The sequence below is a fragment of the Haliaeetus leucocephalus genome, unplaced genomic scaffold (assembly GCF_000737465.1).
Source record: "Haliaeetus leucocephalus isolate CR32 unplaced genomic scaffold, Haliaeetus_leucocephalus-4.0 Scaffold151, whole genome shotgun sequence".
Classification (NCBI taxonomy): domain Eukaryota; kingdom Metazoa; phylum Chordata; class Aves; order Accipitriformes; family Accipitridae; genus Haliaeetus; species Haliaeetus leucocephalus.
In genome coordinates, this window is record NW_010972587.1 from 15,164,964 (window position 1) to 15,181,611 (window position 16,648).

General features: G+C 35.3%; 1 protein-coding gene across 2 annotated transcripts in view; it reads left to right on the forward strand.

Moving 5' to 3' along the window:
* Nucleotides 1-14,036, forward strand: part of SCYL2 (SCY1-like 2 (S. cerevisiae)) — a 34,558-nt gene extending 20,522 nt beyond the window's left edge. For both annotated transcript variants that reach the window (XM_010561927.1, XM_010561928.1), the window contains 10 exons: nt 1,219-1,395; nt 5,132-5,254; nt 6,534-6,647; nt 7,122-7,254; nt 8,359-8,477; nt 9,127-9,227; nt 9,987-10,053; nt 10,181-10,270; nt 11,377-11,496; nt 12,086-14,036. In XM_010561927.1, the coding sequence (XP_010560229.1) occupies nt 1,219-1,395; nt 5,132-5,254; nt 6,534-6,647; nt 7,122-7,254; nt 8,359-8,477; nt 9,127-9,227; nt 9,987-10,053; nt 10,181-10,270; nt 11,377-11,496; nt 12,086-12,736 (1,695 nt within the window). In that variant the 3' untranslated portion in view covers nt 12,737-14,036. The remainder of the gene's footprint in view (nt 1-1,218; nt 1,396-5,131; nt 5,255-6,533; nt 6,648-7,121; nt 7,255-8,358; nt 8,478-9,126; nt 9,228-9,986; nt 10,054-10,180; nt 10,271-11,376; nt 11,497-12,085) is intronic.
* The last annotated feature ends 2,612 nt before the right edge of the window (nt 14,037-16,648 follow it).

Consider the following 16,648-nt stretch of genomic DNA (forward strand, 5'->3'; position numbering starts at 1 on the left):
CTGCTTTGAAAGGGAGTTGTCTTCCTTCCACTTACAAGGCTTTCCCTTTGTTTCCAGGTTTTATCATAGCTCTTTGAAGTCATCTTGCCACCTTTTCTCCCAATAAGATTGCTTCAGGTTTTTTCATAGCCAGGCAGTACTTTAATGTTGAATGATGCAAAGCTTCCTTCCCTCAACAGACTAAGTGCTTTCTTGTGCTAGCAGCGCCCAGAAGCCTCAAAGGCAAATGTCTGTCATTACAGATTTCTTCTGTGTAGAGTTAGACACTATGTCTAGACTGACTCCTTTTCCTTTTGTGGTATTCTTTAATTTATATAAGGCATAATGCATATGCAATAGAAAAATAGTATTAGTTTAATACATAAGAGAATAGCTGAGCTTCTCAACCATTGTGTTAAATTTCTTTATTTTTAATTCTGTTTTGAACTACACAGTGCAAAATTCAGACTTCATGTTTAATACTCTCTTCTTTTTAATTTAGTAATTTTCTCCTTTGATCAGAAATCATTGATCCTTTGAATTTGGAAATAGATGGGATGTATTTCACCTAACTTTAGACAGCCACTGACAGACCTAATCACCTTTAGAGCATTCTTTTTTTTTTTTTTTTTTTTTTTTTTTTTTTTTTTTTTTGAAAATATATTTTGTGAGGGAAGGGACTATGCCCTTGAACTGTGTATTTCTCTTTATTGACTTCAAAAGCATTTAAGGATGTCTAACTCTACAGCAGACATCCACAGTGTAAATACTTATTTCTTAGCAGAATCCCATTTAGGGAATGTACCTGGAGTTTTACAGGGAGATATAGTAGGATTATGTGTTTGTTAAGTGAGTGATGGGGTATAGAAAAACTGATTATTTTCTGGGGGTGATAGGGTCTTTTTTAAGGGTCTTTTTTAAGAAAGCATATAGAATAAGGTTTTCATAATTCATGTATGTGGCTGAAAGTCCTATTTTCTGTACAGTTAATTGCTTTTTGTTGACCTTTGCAGTTGTTACAGTCTCCAGTTATGTTTTGAGCGCAAACAGAGAAAAGTAAGCAAAGTAGCACAGTGTAAATTAGCTAGAGTATACTGTGAAAATAAGAGTTCAAAGTTCAAAATTGTCTGTCTGCTTTTTTGTAAATAATTAGGTTAATACAAAAGCTGTTGAGCTGGCATGATAGTAACTTACTGCAATGCAGTACAATGGGATGCATTCTTGCTTTTTTTCTTTTAGCGTGTTATAATTCAGCGAATTTTGCCTTGCCTGACTTCTGAATTTGTGAATCCTGATATGGTACCCTTTGTCTTGCCTAATGTTCTCCTAATTGCTGAGGAATGCACCAAAGAAGAATATATCAGGCTCATTCTGCCTGATCTTGGTCCTGTTTTTAAGCAGCAAGAACCAATCCAGGTATGTTAATATTGTTCAGATTACAATTTTTCTCTTTGGTGTTTTTTCCCCTGAAAAATGACTAATTGTTCTATTTCCCTTTTCCAGCTTCACACTGACTGCCCAACCTGCTCTATAGTTGTCCAGGCAGTCAGTCTTCATTCATACAAAATAGATTTTTTTCCAGGAAATTCACAAGGCCTCTACCCCTGCTTTTTTAGATGGGTTTTCTGAGGGTATATTTGCATTTATAGATGAGATTAGATTAGCAAAAAAGGAAACATTTAATTTACCAGTCAACTGTTATTTTTGTTTGGTTGTAGAAGGTATATTTGTAAGCATTTTATCACTTACCTAGCCTAACTGAGCAGGGTTGTACAGTACAATGTTTGCATATACTCTATCAGTAGCTGAACCTATGATTTTTTTCTTTTTTCTTGTATCCAGATTGCTGGCACTGGGATCATGGGGTGGAAAAGTTATAACTTTGGCACTTCTTAAAAGTGTTGTTTATTGATAATAATAAAATAGTATTTATTGGAGGGCTGTGCGCAAATTTCTGAATTAGTTTCATTTTGACAAATGTATTGTGTAAGTAAAATATGCTTTTTTCTGTTGTTTACATGCATAAAAGTAGTAAGACATTATCATTACTGTAAAGGAGCAAAACATTTGCATCCTTTTGTCAACACCATGTGCATGATGATTCCTGAGAATTCTGTCACTAAGTTAGGCATTGTGCCTCCACAGATAAAAGGCAGCTACACATTCCTACTAGCTCACCTTGTTTTACTGCAGGATGCTATTATTTCTCTGCAGAGCACTTAAGGGGCAAGATAAACATAGGAGTGAACAAGAAGATCTTTTATTTCTGGGTTTCAGAAAACCGGATCAGAGAACTCTCATTATACTGCGAAGGGGGGGAAGGGGGACAGTTGTGTAACTGAGAATACCTCAGAAAATTAGAATTACTTAATGCTGTTTACTTTTGGTACACTGAGGCTTTATGTTAGCTTTGTTGTTGTTTTGAAAAAATTAAACATCTAACCAACCAAAAGCCAGTGAACATCTTATTTGTGCCGTTTCATCCTAAAAGGTAACATTGTGTTTTGCTACCTTTAACATCAGATTTGTGAGACAATCCTCACAGCAAAAAGTTTGTCTCAAAGTTATATCTGGAGCATAATGGGCACAAAAGCTGTTTTATTTCCTGAGAAATGAGGGAAGCAAAATACAGACTTGGGGTCAGCTCATAAAGAGCAAGCTTTGCGAAGTTTTTCTCTAGCTTTCTGGATACTATATATTAAATTCTTATGTTGACGTTTTTAATGCACACTAAGTACTAGATGGCTTTTTCTACCATTATTTCTGTGGTCTTTTTAGTTTGGCAAAGTTTAATCTTGGACAGGTTTTCAAAGTTAATATACCAGCAATTTAGGAAAAAAAAAAAAAGGTTCAGGCTGCCAGAGGACAGAATTCTAGATCTGACTGTCTTTGTGCAAGGCAAAAATGTTCAGTTCCTGAGTGTTTGTAACTCATGGAGAGGGGTGGATGGGGAAGGTGCCAGTGTTTCTTCCAAACACTCTCTCAAGATGTTTTAGATTTGTATGAGGGGTCTGTTGCTTGGCTTTCATAGGCTACTTGAGTTAGGAAATGAATGTATCATAGGGAAGCTGCTGTAATTCAGTATGAAGAAATTATTATCCAGTGTTCATAGTGTCTTTGTGTGAGGGAATTTATAATATGAAAATGGAATATTTATTTAAACCAGTCATTCACTTTGTACTCTTGGAGTTAGCGTGGAGTAACGGGTGTGCTGTAAATTAACATCCTACCTCACTATAACACAGCTTCCCAGTGTAGACAAACCCTTAATTTATATCTAGGGGAATCTATAGAGAGTTAGCATATGATGTGCTGTGAATTCATATTCTAATTCAGTACACCAAAGCGTACCCTGACAAGTACCGGGCTCTGTATTAATGAACGAAGCACATCTTTAGCGTTAACTGTTTAGAGTGCAACTGCTGCTGCTTGCTTATTAGCTGGTGGGTGTGAATCTGTGACTGTTAAAATCTTAGTTTCTACTTAGATAGATAGGAAGTATCAAATATGACCTTAGAAAGCTAAAAATAAAGGGGATTCATTGGAACAGCATGAACCACTTTCTAGTTAAAGATGGTAGAGAGAGATATCAAAAGCGATTCAGCTTTATGTTATCTTAGTTGAAAAGCATTGACAACCCGTGGAAAACAGCTGAACTGCTTCTGTGAAATCTAAATGACTATATAGTACAATGTTTAACTTAAAAGCAGTCTGTTACATGTTCAAATGTCTGGTTCTTATTTTAAAGGAGCTTTTCTAGTTGTTAAATAACAGGTTTGATTCATGTCCTTTTCAAATTTGCAGGAACAATCAGACTATCCTCCAAAACTATACATTTAATTAACATAGAAAATGTCATGTCAGTATTACAGGGTTGCTACATGAGAGAAGAACAGTGTTATGAGCGCATGTAGGTTTGAAAAAGCCAAGTTTAGGACAAATAAAAATTCTTTATTCAAGAATAATTGTAAAATCTTAACTTTAGAACTGATCTGGTCCATCTCACCCTATTGTCCCAAATTTGGGGATATTGCATCAGAATTAATGTTCATGGAAAGATTGAGTGAGTATGTGTGTGTATGTGTACAGTTTAGGTAATTATAAATATACAATGAGCAAACACACATTAGCTGCAGTTTAAAATAATTTCTTTTTCTTCCCTGTAAAGGAAAGCAAATGAAAGGGGGAAACTTGTAATGTGGTCTTGGTACACTTTTATTTCTACACTTTGATGCTTCTGTTTATTTGACATAGAAGCATGATATCTTTTCCTCCTATTAAATACTTGGCTTTTTATTATTAATGTGGTACCATTCACCACGATTTATCCACCTAGACTAACCTATTTTCTAAAAGGAGTCTAGATAGCAATGGATAGTCAAAGTCACCTGTAGCACATTGTCTCACTTATCTGAGATGAGACATGAGTCTTAAGAGTTACATCACGCTCTGTATTGGAGACTGAGCCTGGATGAGTAAATTAGAATAGCAGCTAACTTTTAGATGGCTAAGCCTAAGCAAGGTGAATCCAATATGTAAATATGCTATTCTAGTGTTGCTTTTTGGGTTAACGTGATGTGAATTTTTTTCTTTGGGATTTGCCATTTTATGATACACAATTTCCCTGTGAAATAGAATAAAGGCATTTTGTGTCCATATAGTAGCTGTAACATTCTTTTCATTGTGTCCCTATTTTGATTCTAGATACAGGTGGAATACCACTTTTATATGTGAAGTTGTGATCAAATGCTTTGAGGGGACAGCATTTGAGCCATAGTTTTTTGAACGTTTAGCTTTTTCAGTAGTGATGCGTGTATAAAGATTTTCTGTGGGTGGATTTTAACAAAAGACCATGTTGTAAATAGAAACAAGAACTCCTTCCGTAGCCGTTATGATATCTTACTCCAGAAGGATTAGTCTAGAACATGCATATTTTGTTTGATTTGTATTTGCTGTTTTTAAAATGCAATAATATGTCAAAGTGTTTTTTGTCTTCCATGCCTTCAGGCAAGCAACATGGTAAGTGATCACATTTACTGAGTTACAAGAAAACTTCTGAAGTTTTTGTGATATGATACAACACACTTTAAATTTTAAGTATGTGTTTCTGGAGTTAAAACTTTTGGCTTCTGAATTGTCTTTCTTTTAATAGATCTTGTTGATCTTCCTGCAAAAAATGGACTTGCTTCTAACCAAAACTCCACCAGATGAAATAAAGAACAGTGTTCTACCAATGGTTTATAGAGCCTTGGAAGCACCTTCAATTCAGATCCAGGTATAGTAACTGCAGCCTTTATTTAAAACAATTTTTTTCTCTTTTCTTTAAGCTGATGTGCCAGCTTTTTGTATACACGTGTTTGTTTACTTGAAAAAAAAAAAGCTAAAGCTGAGCAATAATCCTGAATTTTGAAAGAGAGTAATATTTTATTAAAGAAAACTTGTTTTAGTAAAATGAAATTTAGTTCCCTTATTTTCCAGGGAGTAACCACTTGACTGTTGTTCTCCTGCTTTTATCCTAAATTCCTACTAGCCACGATAGAAAAAAGTAGGATGTGCATTTATACTACATTGCCTGTGCAGCAGCAAGTATGCAGGCATGCATGCTCTTACCAGTCAATGAGAGGTGTCTTATTCTGAGGTTCTACTGGTAAGAACATGCGTGCTGACCTTGGAAGACCTGATTTGCTGTAAAATCATATTAATATACCTTCTGGTGACATTTTTATGTATCCATATTTTAATTTTTCTCTTTATGCTTTCTCTACCTTTCTAAGGTTCTTCTTTTTTTTTTTAAAACATTCTTCTACTGGAATTAACTTCCAGTTACCCAAAGGCATTCAAGAGTGGGAGGGGGAGATACACAAACAAAATATTTCTTAAAGAAGGATTTGGATAATCAGATGTGACTTTTACCTTTGCAAAGCCTTTGCAATATTATGGAGAAAGGGTTTTGTTTCTAAATACCTGGCATGAGTCTTTTTTCTGCATTAGTAGTTTGGTTACTCAGGTATTTATTTGCAGCATATACTTAATATTGCTGTCTCTTATTTTTTTGAGATTGGTCTGAAATTGGGTAATTTTTTTTCTCTATTGCTTAAGTATATTTAATCTAGATATGCTCCTTTATCTTCCAGCCTATCATTATGATGCTGCAGTGTTGTTGATAGTAGTCATTCAAATTTGCTTGACTTATGTAGGAAAATGTTAAAGTTCAATGTAATAAAAGCAGGTTTTTATTTAAAGGTGTTTTGTGAAAATGTAAGATGTTCTTGTTATCCAAATATTTTACTATAAATTTATGAATACTCTTTTTTTGAAAACTATTTTCCAATGTTCTACATACATATCATGATGCTTTATTATTCTGGCTATTTTTAAGTGAGTCTGATAGATTAAGGTCAGCTTAGTTGAACATGATATTTCCTCAAATATTTCCTTAAAAGGAAAGCTTAAGAAGACATTTTAAACTAATATTGATCTTGAGTAATATTAGTACTAATTTTATAATAAACTTGCATGTTTCTTTTTAAACTTATGCAGATTTTTTTTTATAGGAGCTTTGCCTAAATATAATTCCTACGTTTGCCAATTTGATAGATTACCCATCAATGAAAAATTCATTAATTCCAAGAATTAAAAATGCATGTTTGCAAACTTCCTCTCTTGCTGTAAGTATCCTAATAATTTTATCTGTCACTCCTCAGAAAATGTTGTTACCTTTAATTACTTTGGCTTTTCTGCTGTTGTGTCTTTAAAGTAAAGCCCATCAATGTGCTGTTTTGAGATTTTTTTTTTTTACTTTTTACAAATACAAAAGCACTGCTTACTCTAACAATTTTTAAAGTTGTTAACAACTTATTGTGTTAATAATACTGTAAAAATTGTTGAAGTGTATTCCACAATAATATATGTTAACAGTGTTTGTCATGCAGAAAAGCCAAGGCTTTGTGAGCAGTGTGTAACTATGTGCATTTTCCTTTTATGACACAAAAGAGGTTTTTTAACTTGTCTTGAGTTTTCAGATATGAAGGTTGTAGTTTCAGTAGTGCCTGTTTTCTTCTAAGTATGAGTTCTGTAAGGGTTTTTTTTCCTTAGGCAAAAATATAGTAAAGAGTTTGTTTAATTCTTATCATACTTCACAGGTCCGGGTAAACTCACTAGTGTGCTTAGGCAAGATTTTGGAGTACTTGGATAAATGGTTTGTGCTTGATGATATTTTGCCCTTCCTACAACAAATTCCATCCAAGGAACCTGCAGTGCTAATGGGAATTTTAGGTAATTAATACTTTCAACTTTCTCCTCTTTTGTGCTTTGATGTTGTAAATATGAAAGCTTTCTATATTATCATTGATAATGTTTACATAGGGTATCGCTAAAATGACTGCTAAAACCTTCCTGTAAGTATGCCCCTGTTCAGTTACCTTATGTATTGCGTGTACTTCTGAACACTAGTACATCTATTTGTAGTCTTCAAGGCCCAATGCAGTTCTGAGTACTCATTGCAGTTCTTGGGCTGTGACACTTTCACGGACTGTATGGTCCATGCAGCCAGAGAGGCTGTTCTCCTCAAAAGAGCGTGTGGTCTGTCTTCTTTCAGATGCTGCTGGAGGTTTTAAGATGTTACTATTGCCTTCTCTTACCACTCTTACATGTCAGATACTATAAATGATTGTACACAAATCTACTGCTCTTCACTGCAGGTTTTGGTAGACTCATTTTGTTGGACATGTAAGCAAACACGGCTGCCTTTGCACTGAAATAGAGCATGGTCTGGGTGAGGTTTCACAAAATAGTTGACAAACCCTAATGGCTTGTTACTTCTGGAAGGGGAAGCCTCCCTCCCAGTTGTGCTTTCCTTGTGCCACTCTGGCGCTTGCCTAACTCAGGATGTGTGATTTTAACAACTGGAATGGGCTCAAGGAGACCAGATGACCAGAGTCACTGCCAAGAGGTGTCACTACGTGGCCAAGTCTGGAAGACAGTGGCCATTTCTCTCACTGACAACAAAGTAGTAGACAGAAGACCATTTGTAACAACAAGCTGAGCTGTACTGGCAGCAGCCCCCATTAAACACTGTAATAATATGTGATGGTAGCATTATTTTGATTTGCTCAAAATCAGCAAGAGGGCATCTATCAGTACAAATTTAAAGCTGCCCGTTTCCCTTAATCCTTGCAGCTTTGACTTGTATTTGCTGTCTGAGAATGAGGGACAGTATATCTTTTACTTCAGTTGTATTACTCCTGAATTCTATGTGGATACAGTGGATAAGTAAACCCTAGTTTGGAAATGATGGGCTGAAATCAATTTTATATACTTGGGCTACTTTGTTCACACTGTTTACTAAACAATTTTTGCTATTTTGATGTTTTATGTCAGGTATTTACAAATGTACATTTACTCATAAGAAGTTGGGAATTACCAAAGAACAGCTTGCAGGAAAAGTATTGCCCCATCTGATTCCTCTTAGTATTGAGAACAATCTTAATCTCAATCAGGTAGGAACATGACTATGTTGCATGCTTTTACTTGATAAATTGGCAGAAAATAGATTTAAACTGTTGTCAGAGAAAAATTCATATGCTATGTATGTTTCTGTTGTAAAAGCAAATAAACAAAACCAAAAAACCTGCCAGTATTACTGTATTTCTGTGTTTAGAGCTTGTTATTTTTCAGTGGATTTAACTTATCTAGTATAAAATTTCAAAATTAATACTATCACCTTCCAAATATCCTGCAAAAGCAGTTAGCCACTAACATAATTACAATGCAGATTAAAAGCTAAAGTGCAACTTAATGTTTCTTCCCTTGCTCTTGTTTGTAAATGTTGCAGATAATGTAGGAGTGCAATCATAGGAATTTTTTTGAAAATTAATCTGGTAATATTAATCTGTGGGCTTTTTGTCTGGGTTGCCCCACTGTTTGGGGTTTTTTTTTGCAATACATACTTTTCACTGTTTTGAGTATACACTCTGCTTGTAGTTGGGTATCTAATGGAAGATATGAAGGTGGAATATAAATTATTTTAAAATGTGCAGTTTATCTGAGACTCTGTATTGTAAGTTTGATGAGGTATTGCCTTTTAAGTTATACATGTCTGAATTCCATCACAGCAAAATCCAGACTTCTTGTATATTTCTTTTACAGTTCAATTCTTTTATTTGTGTTATAAAAGATATGCTTAATAGATTGGAGGCAGAACATAAAACAAAACTGGAGCAACTTCATGTCATGCAAGAGCAACAGAAGTAAGTGTTTGTTTACATGTGTATTAGGGAAGGAACAAGTGAGCAGAGATAAATTTCAGTTAATTTTTTAGCAAATGAGAGAAAACTCTAGCCATAGCAATAAAAAATCTAGGTAATTCTTACTTCAGTAGTTGAGAATTACCTCAGATAAGCACAGCTGTCAGCTAAGATTTATTAGTCCTAGAATGATAATAATATTGTGATGTCAATGGTTTTATAGAATAAAATCCTTTACTTTTATACAGTTCAGTCACAGTTTATTATTTTGAGTCAATAATTTTTAATTAATTCATTAAATGTAAAAGTTCATACTGAGCTCCACTAGTACAGTTTATGTCTTGTTTCTGTATGTTAAGTTGCTTTTCTGTAGTTATTGAGAACATTCACCATACTGGAGAAACATAAACATTGCAGCCTTTTAGAAGGCAGTGATACTTGAAGATATTTAGAGCTATTTTATGGAGTCTGATACGAGGTGAGATTTCTGAGCCAAATTATCTTGGGCTACCCAAAGTCTGTGTTACCCCGTTCAGAAGAAGGAACTAAGACCGTGTGAAATGATCATTAGGAAATCTTTACAACTCAGAATATTAACATTTTCCAGTCTCCTGCAGGCGTTCTGTAAAAATGGCAGTGCTCTCATAATGCAATTTTTTGGTATTATTTAAATGCAGAAGAATAATCTGCATTGCTGAGTTAGTGTTGTGGATGTGACTGCAAAGTTACCTTTTTGTAAAATGTATACTCTGCATTATATAGATCTTTGGATATTGCTAACCAAATGAGTGTGTCTGAAGAGGCAAGATCTAGTAGTACAAGTAATCAGGTAAGCAACAATATTTTAGTGCGTTACATATAGAAATTTGAAATTTAAAATTACTTAGTCAAGATTTATGTTGTGTTAAATTAGAACATTTCAAATAACTAAGTTTTGTTTCTTTGAACTTAAACAGATTGACAAGGTGTTTAATACTAGTGGAACTGACCTTCTAACTAGTGCATCTGATACTAAAGAGAATGAGATGTCATCAAAACAGAAAAAGGTGTGCTTTATTTTGGAATCCTTTTACATCTGTCTGTTTAATACAAGGCTGATACTGTTGCGTAAAAAGAGTATGTGTAAATATTTACCATATTTAAAGCTTTAAAAGAAAAACTAACTGCTTTTGTGTAGCACAGCACCATACATAGTCACATGTGAAGGTCCACTGGAAAATGTTCAAATCATATCCTTGAATTTCTGTGAAAGCCTTTGCTTGAAAATAGCTTTGCACAAAGTAGGCAGCATTAGGATTATAAATTTTTGGTCATTTTCTTTCTCCTTAATTATAGATTTCAGTGAAACTGAAACTTCAGCAGTGGATTTAGATAGGAAAATCAAAATAGGCAACTTTATGATAAAACCACAAACAGAGAAGACACTAAGATGCAGAATTTCATGTAGTAGCAGAGACTTAACATTTACCTTACAATTCAGTTAAGTGAAAATGAACAGTCAATATGGGGATGAATACAAAAAGCAAAGAAAAAGCATGACATGACAGAGAATATTAAACATAAGTATAAACTATTGTAAAATTCTTTTCATACTATTAGTTATGTAAATGGCTTCCCAGAATCTATACATTTTATCATTTCCATTTCTAATTATCTGAACCCTCTCACTAATTTTAGACTAAGGGGGAATGATTTTATGATTTTATCCTTCATCGTTAACAAAAGTAGAGTTAAAATCCTGAAAAGCCTCTTAAGCAATCTTAGAATAAAGTTCCCTTTCCAACTCCATGGTCAGTTGCAGTTCTATATCAAGTGCCAGTTGGTAACCATATAAAACCAAAAACTGTAAAGAACGCTTTTTCTTATGCCCAACATTAAGAAGACAAAGCTAGAATAGTTTTGTTATGATGCCTCTTTATTTGACATCTGCTCAAATTTCTCATTATGCTACTTAATATTGTATTTATTTGCTTTAAGTACTTTTTAGCAATATGATAAATCTTATAATAGATTTTGTGCTTATCCACTTTCCCTTTTGTGAAATAATATGTATTGTTCTACCACATATTATTGAAATGGCAGTGCTATTTGTGAAATCAGTGTAAGAATACCCATTCTGTGCAACTTAGTGTCAGTACTTTCCCTTTTAAAGGCATCACTTACACTTGAAGAGAAGCAAAAGTTAGCTAAAGAACAAGAACAGGCACAGAAACTGAAAAGCCAGCAACCTCTCAAGCCACAAGCAACTGCAATAACACCTCCAGTGAAGCAGGTGAGAAAGAACAAACTACTGCAGTGTTTCCATTGGAGCTGTGGTGCTTTTTCCTTTCAAGTCTATGCATTTAGCATGTTTTTCTCCTGTGAATGACCTTTATTTTCACTAGTAGTGCAATGGCACAGCTGAGAAAAACTAAAATAAATTTTAATCTGCCTTCCATTTGCATCATTAGCAATATTTCCCACTTTTTAAATTGCAGGAGTTTCCAAAGGAATAATTATTATTGGCAGGCCATTGTTCTAGATAAGGAAAAAGCACATATTAAAAAAGGGTTTTGCTCTGAAGAGTTTATTAACTAAATATATAAAGGGCTTGAGGATACGAATGGGGCATGTAAGCAAATGTCACAGTAGTACTTAGTGTATTGTCTTAGCTGTCAAATTAAAGCTGCATAACGATTAGTTCTAAGTAGCAAAGAATGAAAATTACCTAATTGCTTTTGTGTATAATTACATTTCATGCCCAATTCCATGCATTAAATTCTAATTTCTGAAAAATGAATGCCACTTCTGCAGGAGCAATGATAAAGACTGCTCATGTTTGTACAGGAAAAGCGTTTAACTGCATTTTATGTATTTTGCAGACAAAAGACTTGACAGATACCTTGATAGATAATATGTCATCTTTGACTAGCCATTCTATCAACAAAGTTAAAGTTGCATCTTCAAACAGCTTCTCTTCTGTCCCTTCTATGGGTGTTGGAATGGGATTTTCATCGCCTATTGACAACACAAAGAGAAATATAACAAACGGACTAAATCCGACTATGGGTTTTCAGACTGCTGGATTCAGTATGGGAGCTGGTGCCACCACTCAGAATTTCTTCAGTGGTCCAAGTGCAACAGGAACAACCAAGATGAACATTGTACCAACTGCCAATATGCCAAATTACAGTCCTATGAATGCTGCATCTGCGATGTCTCCACTGACGCAACAAAACAGACCCCCAGATATGTCTGCTTTAGATAATCTTTTTGGTCCTCAAAAACCCAAAGTTAGTATGAAACAGTTGGCTCAACAGAAATCAAGCCAGTGGGTTAATCAGTTTGTACCCCCACAAGGGTCCCCAAGTGCGAGCAGTTCAGTCTTGGGACCTCAGATGAACATGATAGGACAGCCTGGCTTTGGTATACAGGGTAATCCTTTCTTTGCTCCTCAGAACTTTGCACAACCGGCGAACACAATGACAAACAGCAGCTCGGCTAGTAATGACTTAAAAGATCTTTTTGGGTAAAATGTTTTCTTCTTTCAAAGATCGATGAAATTTGGATCATGGGTAAGCTGATTAACATCTTTTTTTGATTAGTAAAAGCATGACTTGGGGAAACTTTCAGCCCAGCAGAGTAAAGACTTCTGCACTGGAAAAAAGACTTGATTTTGCATTCACCTGGTACTGCAGTGGAATTGCTTAAGTGCAAAGTCATCTTACATGCTAAAGATTTCCTGTCTATTTACCGAACATCAGAGCACTGAAGGTAGGATGCATATGCTCAATCAAAAAAGAAGCAGCTAAGTATTTCAAAATTATTCAGAAGTGTACTCAATCAACTTCTATGAAATTTCGTACAAAATTTTGTTTCTTAAATTGAACAAAAATGCTTAGGGGGTAATAACACTAGTGAACACAATCCTGCAGGACAGTCCTTTCAGTGTCTGCTAAATTCTTACTGATGATTTGTGTTGCATGAATTTGGCACAAACTGTCATTTTGTCATATGACAGTTTGCAAAAAGTAAATTCTTAAGCTGCCTCAAGAAGTTTTGTTAGCCATGTTACATAGAAAGATCTTTAACCAGTAACTGTGTAAGAGGCTAAGAAGAGAAAGTATTTTGTATCTCTTATCTTATAAGGTGATTAAGGTGGTAGTAAACTACAAGAAGATTCAGGAGGCATAAGAAGTTGTTTTAAAATTTGGTGCAAGTTTGGGACAGAGTAAGAACACTGCTCCAATGGTCATGCTGGTTTACAAACTGTTTTGTAATGCCAGATCCTTGTTACCAGCCCCACAGCAAAAGCAACATACCACTTAAGCAGGATTTTAAAATACTTGTGGTGACTTGATCACATCTATTATATATTCCAGTGTTTTGGCTAATTTGATACTGCTTCTAACTGGTGTGAAAAAAGACTGTGAGTAGTTATGGAACCTCCTAAAACGAATGTTCTCTGTAAAATTCAGATGTTGACTGCCCCAACTGTGTAACTAAGCAGTTCAGTGTAAATAAACATACACTGTTTAGTTACACAGAAATATCTTGAATTACTTCATAGTTTTTGGCTCCGTTGAGAAGATGGAAAAGGATTGCCTCATGCAAGTTGCACATGGTTGTGTGAAAAAGCAGACTGCCATAAATTGCCTTGACTAGAATAAACTATTTAATTTTAGTTTTGTTTTAACTTACGTCCTTATGAAGGATAGATTAATATGAAGCAAGTTCTCAATTACAGATTTGTAAGCTCTAGACTATATGGTAAACACACAGGTATTTCAGATCCTTTTTATTGTATTACTCCAAATTTAATAAAGCTCTCCAGAAAACCAAACAGTGGTTTCTACTACTTCCCAGAAGGTGTATGTTCAGCTTGCCCATGATAGAATCTGCTCTGTCAGATACTACTGTTGGGTTTTAACTTTTTCTTTCCTAGGAATTTCAAGAGCTTTCTTACGTACTATTTTGAAGACTATAGCTGGCTATTTTGAGAAGGAAAGAACTAGTTACCTTTTTTATGGAAAGCCTACATGCTTTATTTTTCAAAGCCTTTCACTGAAGAAATTGTTCTTTCATTTGCTGCTTAAGAAACCAAAGGGCCTTATGCTGTAAATGTGACTTGTATTTTGTTATATTTCCACGGTTCTAAGCGGTAATAGCATTAAGCATATTTCTTAAAGAATTGTTTATGTATTATAGCTGCTGCCTTAGTCCTATTATTTTAAAATACCTGGGACCAGTGAAATTGTGGTTTAGAATACCTAACACATTGTGATGCTTATGTGCTGTTAATATTCATGGCAAACATTGTAGGTTATGTTAAGATATCTGTGTAAACTTAAGACAATACTAGAACTGTTAAACTGTTTAAGTTCATTTGCAGTTACTAGTACTCTATACTCTCAATCACACTAATGTCTTCTTTTGTGTCAACTTTTGAAAGCTACATTTTGTTAGGGTAACTTAAGGCAAGCCTTTAAAGAATTACTTGAATCTGTATTCCTCTAAATTATTTGGAAATATAAAAAATAACATCTCTTAGGACTCTACAATGTATTAAATTAATACATCCGTGGTAAAGGCAGTCTTAAATGTCAGTGTCCTGATCTGGGGTTTCAGTCCCTGATCCCCCTGGACTGGGGGCTTTTCAGAACTGGATATTAATTTAACCTATTGGAGGGAAAACTAAATGAAAAAAATAGATCAGATTTTATATGGTAGACATTCTAAACTGCGGGGGTTGGGGTATGTGCTTTTGGCATGGGCTATCTGTGAGAATATTATCTCATTTGTAAGAACAGTCAAAAAAATCCTGCAAGTTCAAATTAAGAGAGGCTTTTCTATGCAGTGGTAATGTGATGGAATAAGATCTTTATCTGGCTCAAGTAATACGATTTCTTTTTCTACTTATATTTGAGAACATAATTTTGATTTCTCGTTTGCTGCAATTTTCAGAATGACGAGAGTAGAAGAATAACGACAAAGAAAACTGAAAAGGGTGCTGATGAAAGTTATAACAAAATTTTCTAGTTATTTAAAAATAAAAAAGAAGAAATAACTTCAGTTAAAATGAGAGGGTCAAATCCTTCTTCCTTGTAGATGCTTCCTGCTTAGTGTGTCAGGAAACTGGCTGTGTGTGAAGTTCCCTAATTATTTCTTCTTAACTTAAAGGAAAGAGGAGTTGCAAGAGCTAAGTCACCCTAAGGCCATGTGCCACTTGGCTCCTGCTACAACAGTTTTTCTTTAGGAAGCCTTGTCCAGCTATCTCTCCACTGAAAAGTCATCATTGTGAGGCCCTGCAAGAGGCTGGAAGGCTCATGTTGTGGCCAGAGTGAATAGCATCATTTGGGAACAACAGGGGTACTTCACATCCAAGTTGTTGTTTGCAAAAGAGTGAGAGGAAGGGACAATGTTACAAAATATGGGCATTCCAGGGACCTTCTGTTTCTGGACTTGGATGGAGAGCGGCGTTATATCTAGCTTGGCCTGAAGCAGAGGGACTGTCTAGCCCTAATGCAAAACAAAATGGAGAACGCAGGTTTGAAATTGGTGTCTGATTAAGAAATTGCAAATTCTGTTACTGAAAAAGTAACCTAAGTTCTTTTTACAATGCCTTGAACAATCTATAAATTACACAAAATTTCTGCCCTTCGCAGTCAACCTAATTTAAAGGAAAAAATGTGGAAGCCTGGCAGGTCATATCACCGCTTTACAGCCTCCACCCTGTGCACCTTCTGTGCTCACCCACTGTGAGCAGATCTTCATTCCGCTGTGGAAACGAGAGCAGGGTCTGGGCTGAACTGCCCAGCCCACCTGGTTTACTTCATATTCATTTGTAAAGGAAAGGTAAAGAGAAGGGAGTAAGTTCCTATTCTTTAATTGGTTTATCTATATTATGTTTGCTACAGAAGGAGAAAAGAAGAGAAGTGGAATTAGCTGCATCTTAAGTATAAGCATCAGTTGTGCTTTGGCTGCTCTGGTGTTTGCTAAATGAACGTGACTGCACCAAGACAGCGGTGTTTTCCATGTTAGGACTGTTGGTTCCATTTGGTTTTAAGTATGAAAGTCTCTGAAGCATTCTCTGCAGACTCAGTCTTGGAAAACAGACTAATCTTGCTAGATAGAAGGAATGTATTAAAGAGGCTTGAAAAACCTTCTCTGCTGGGTCTGATGGAGAGGAACCTTGAAACTACTGATTTACAGATTAGATTAGGAGCCCCTAGGTCTGCCTCTCTCAAGAGGAGAGAAACAGGGAGTGAGATGGCACAAGTGTCATTTCAAGGAGGGAGGAGGGAGCAGATTTTCTGTTCCTTTCCATCACACAAGTGGTGTGAATAAGGCACAGAACAGCCTGTGGAACCTGCTCATGCAGGAGGACAGCAGTACCAGAGGAGTCTTTTGAAAGGTAAGGGAGCCCACCAATTATTTGGGAGATG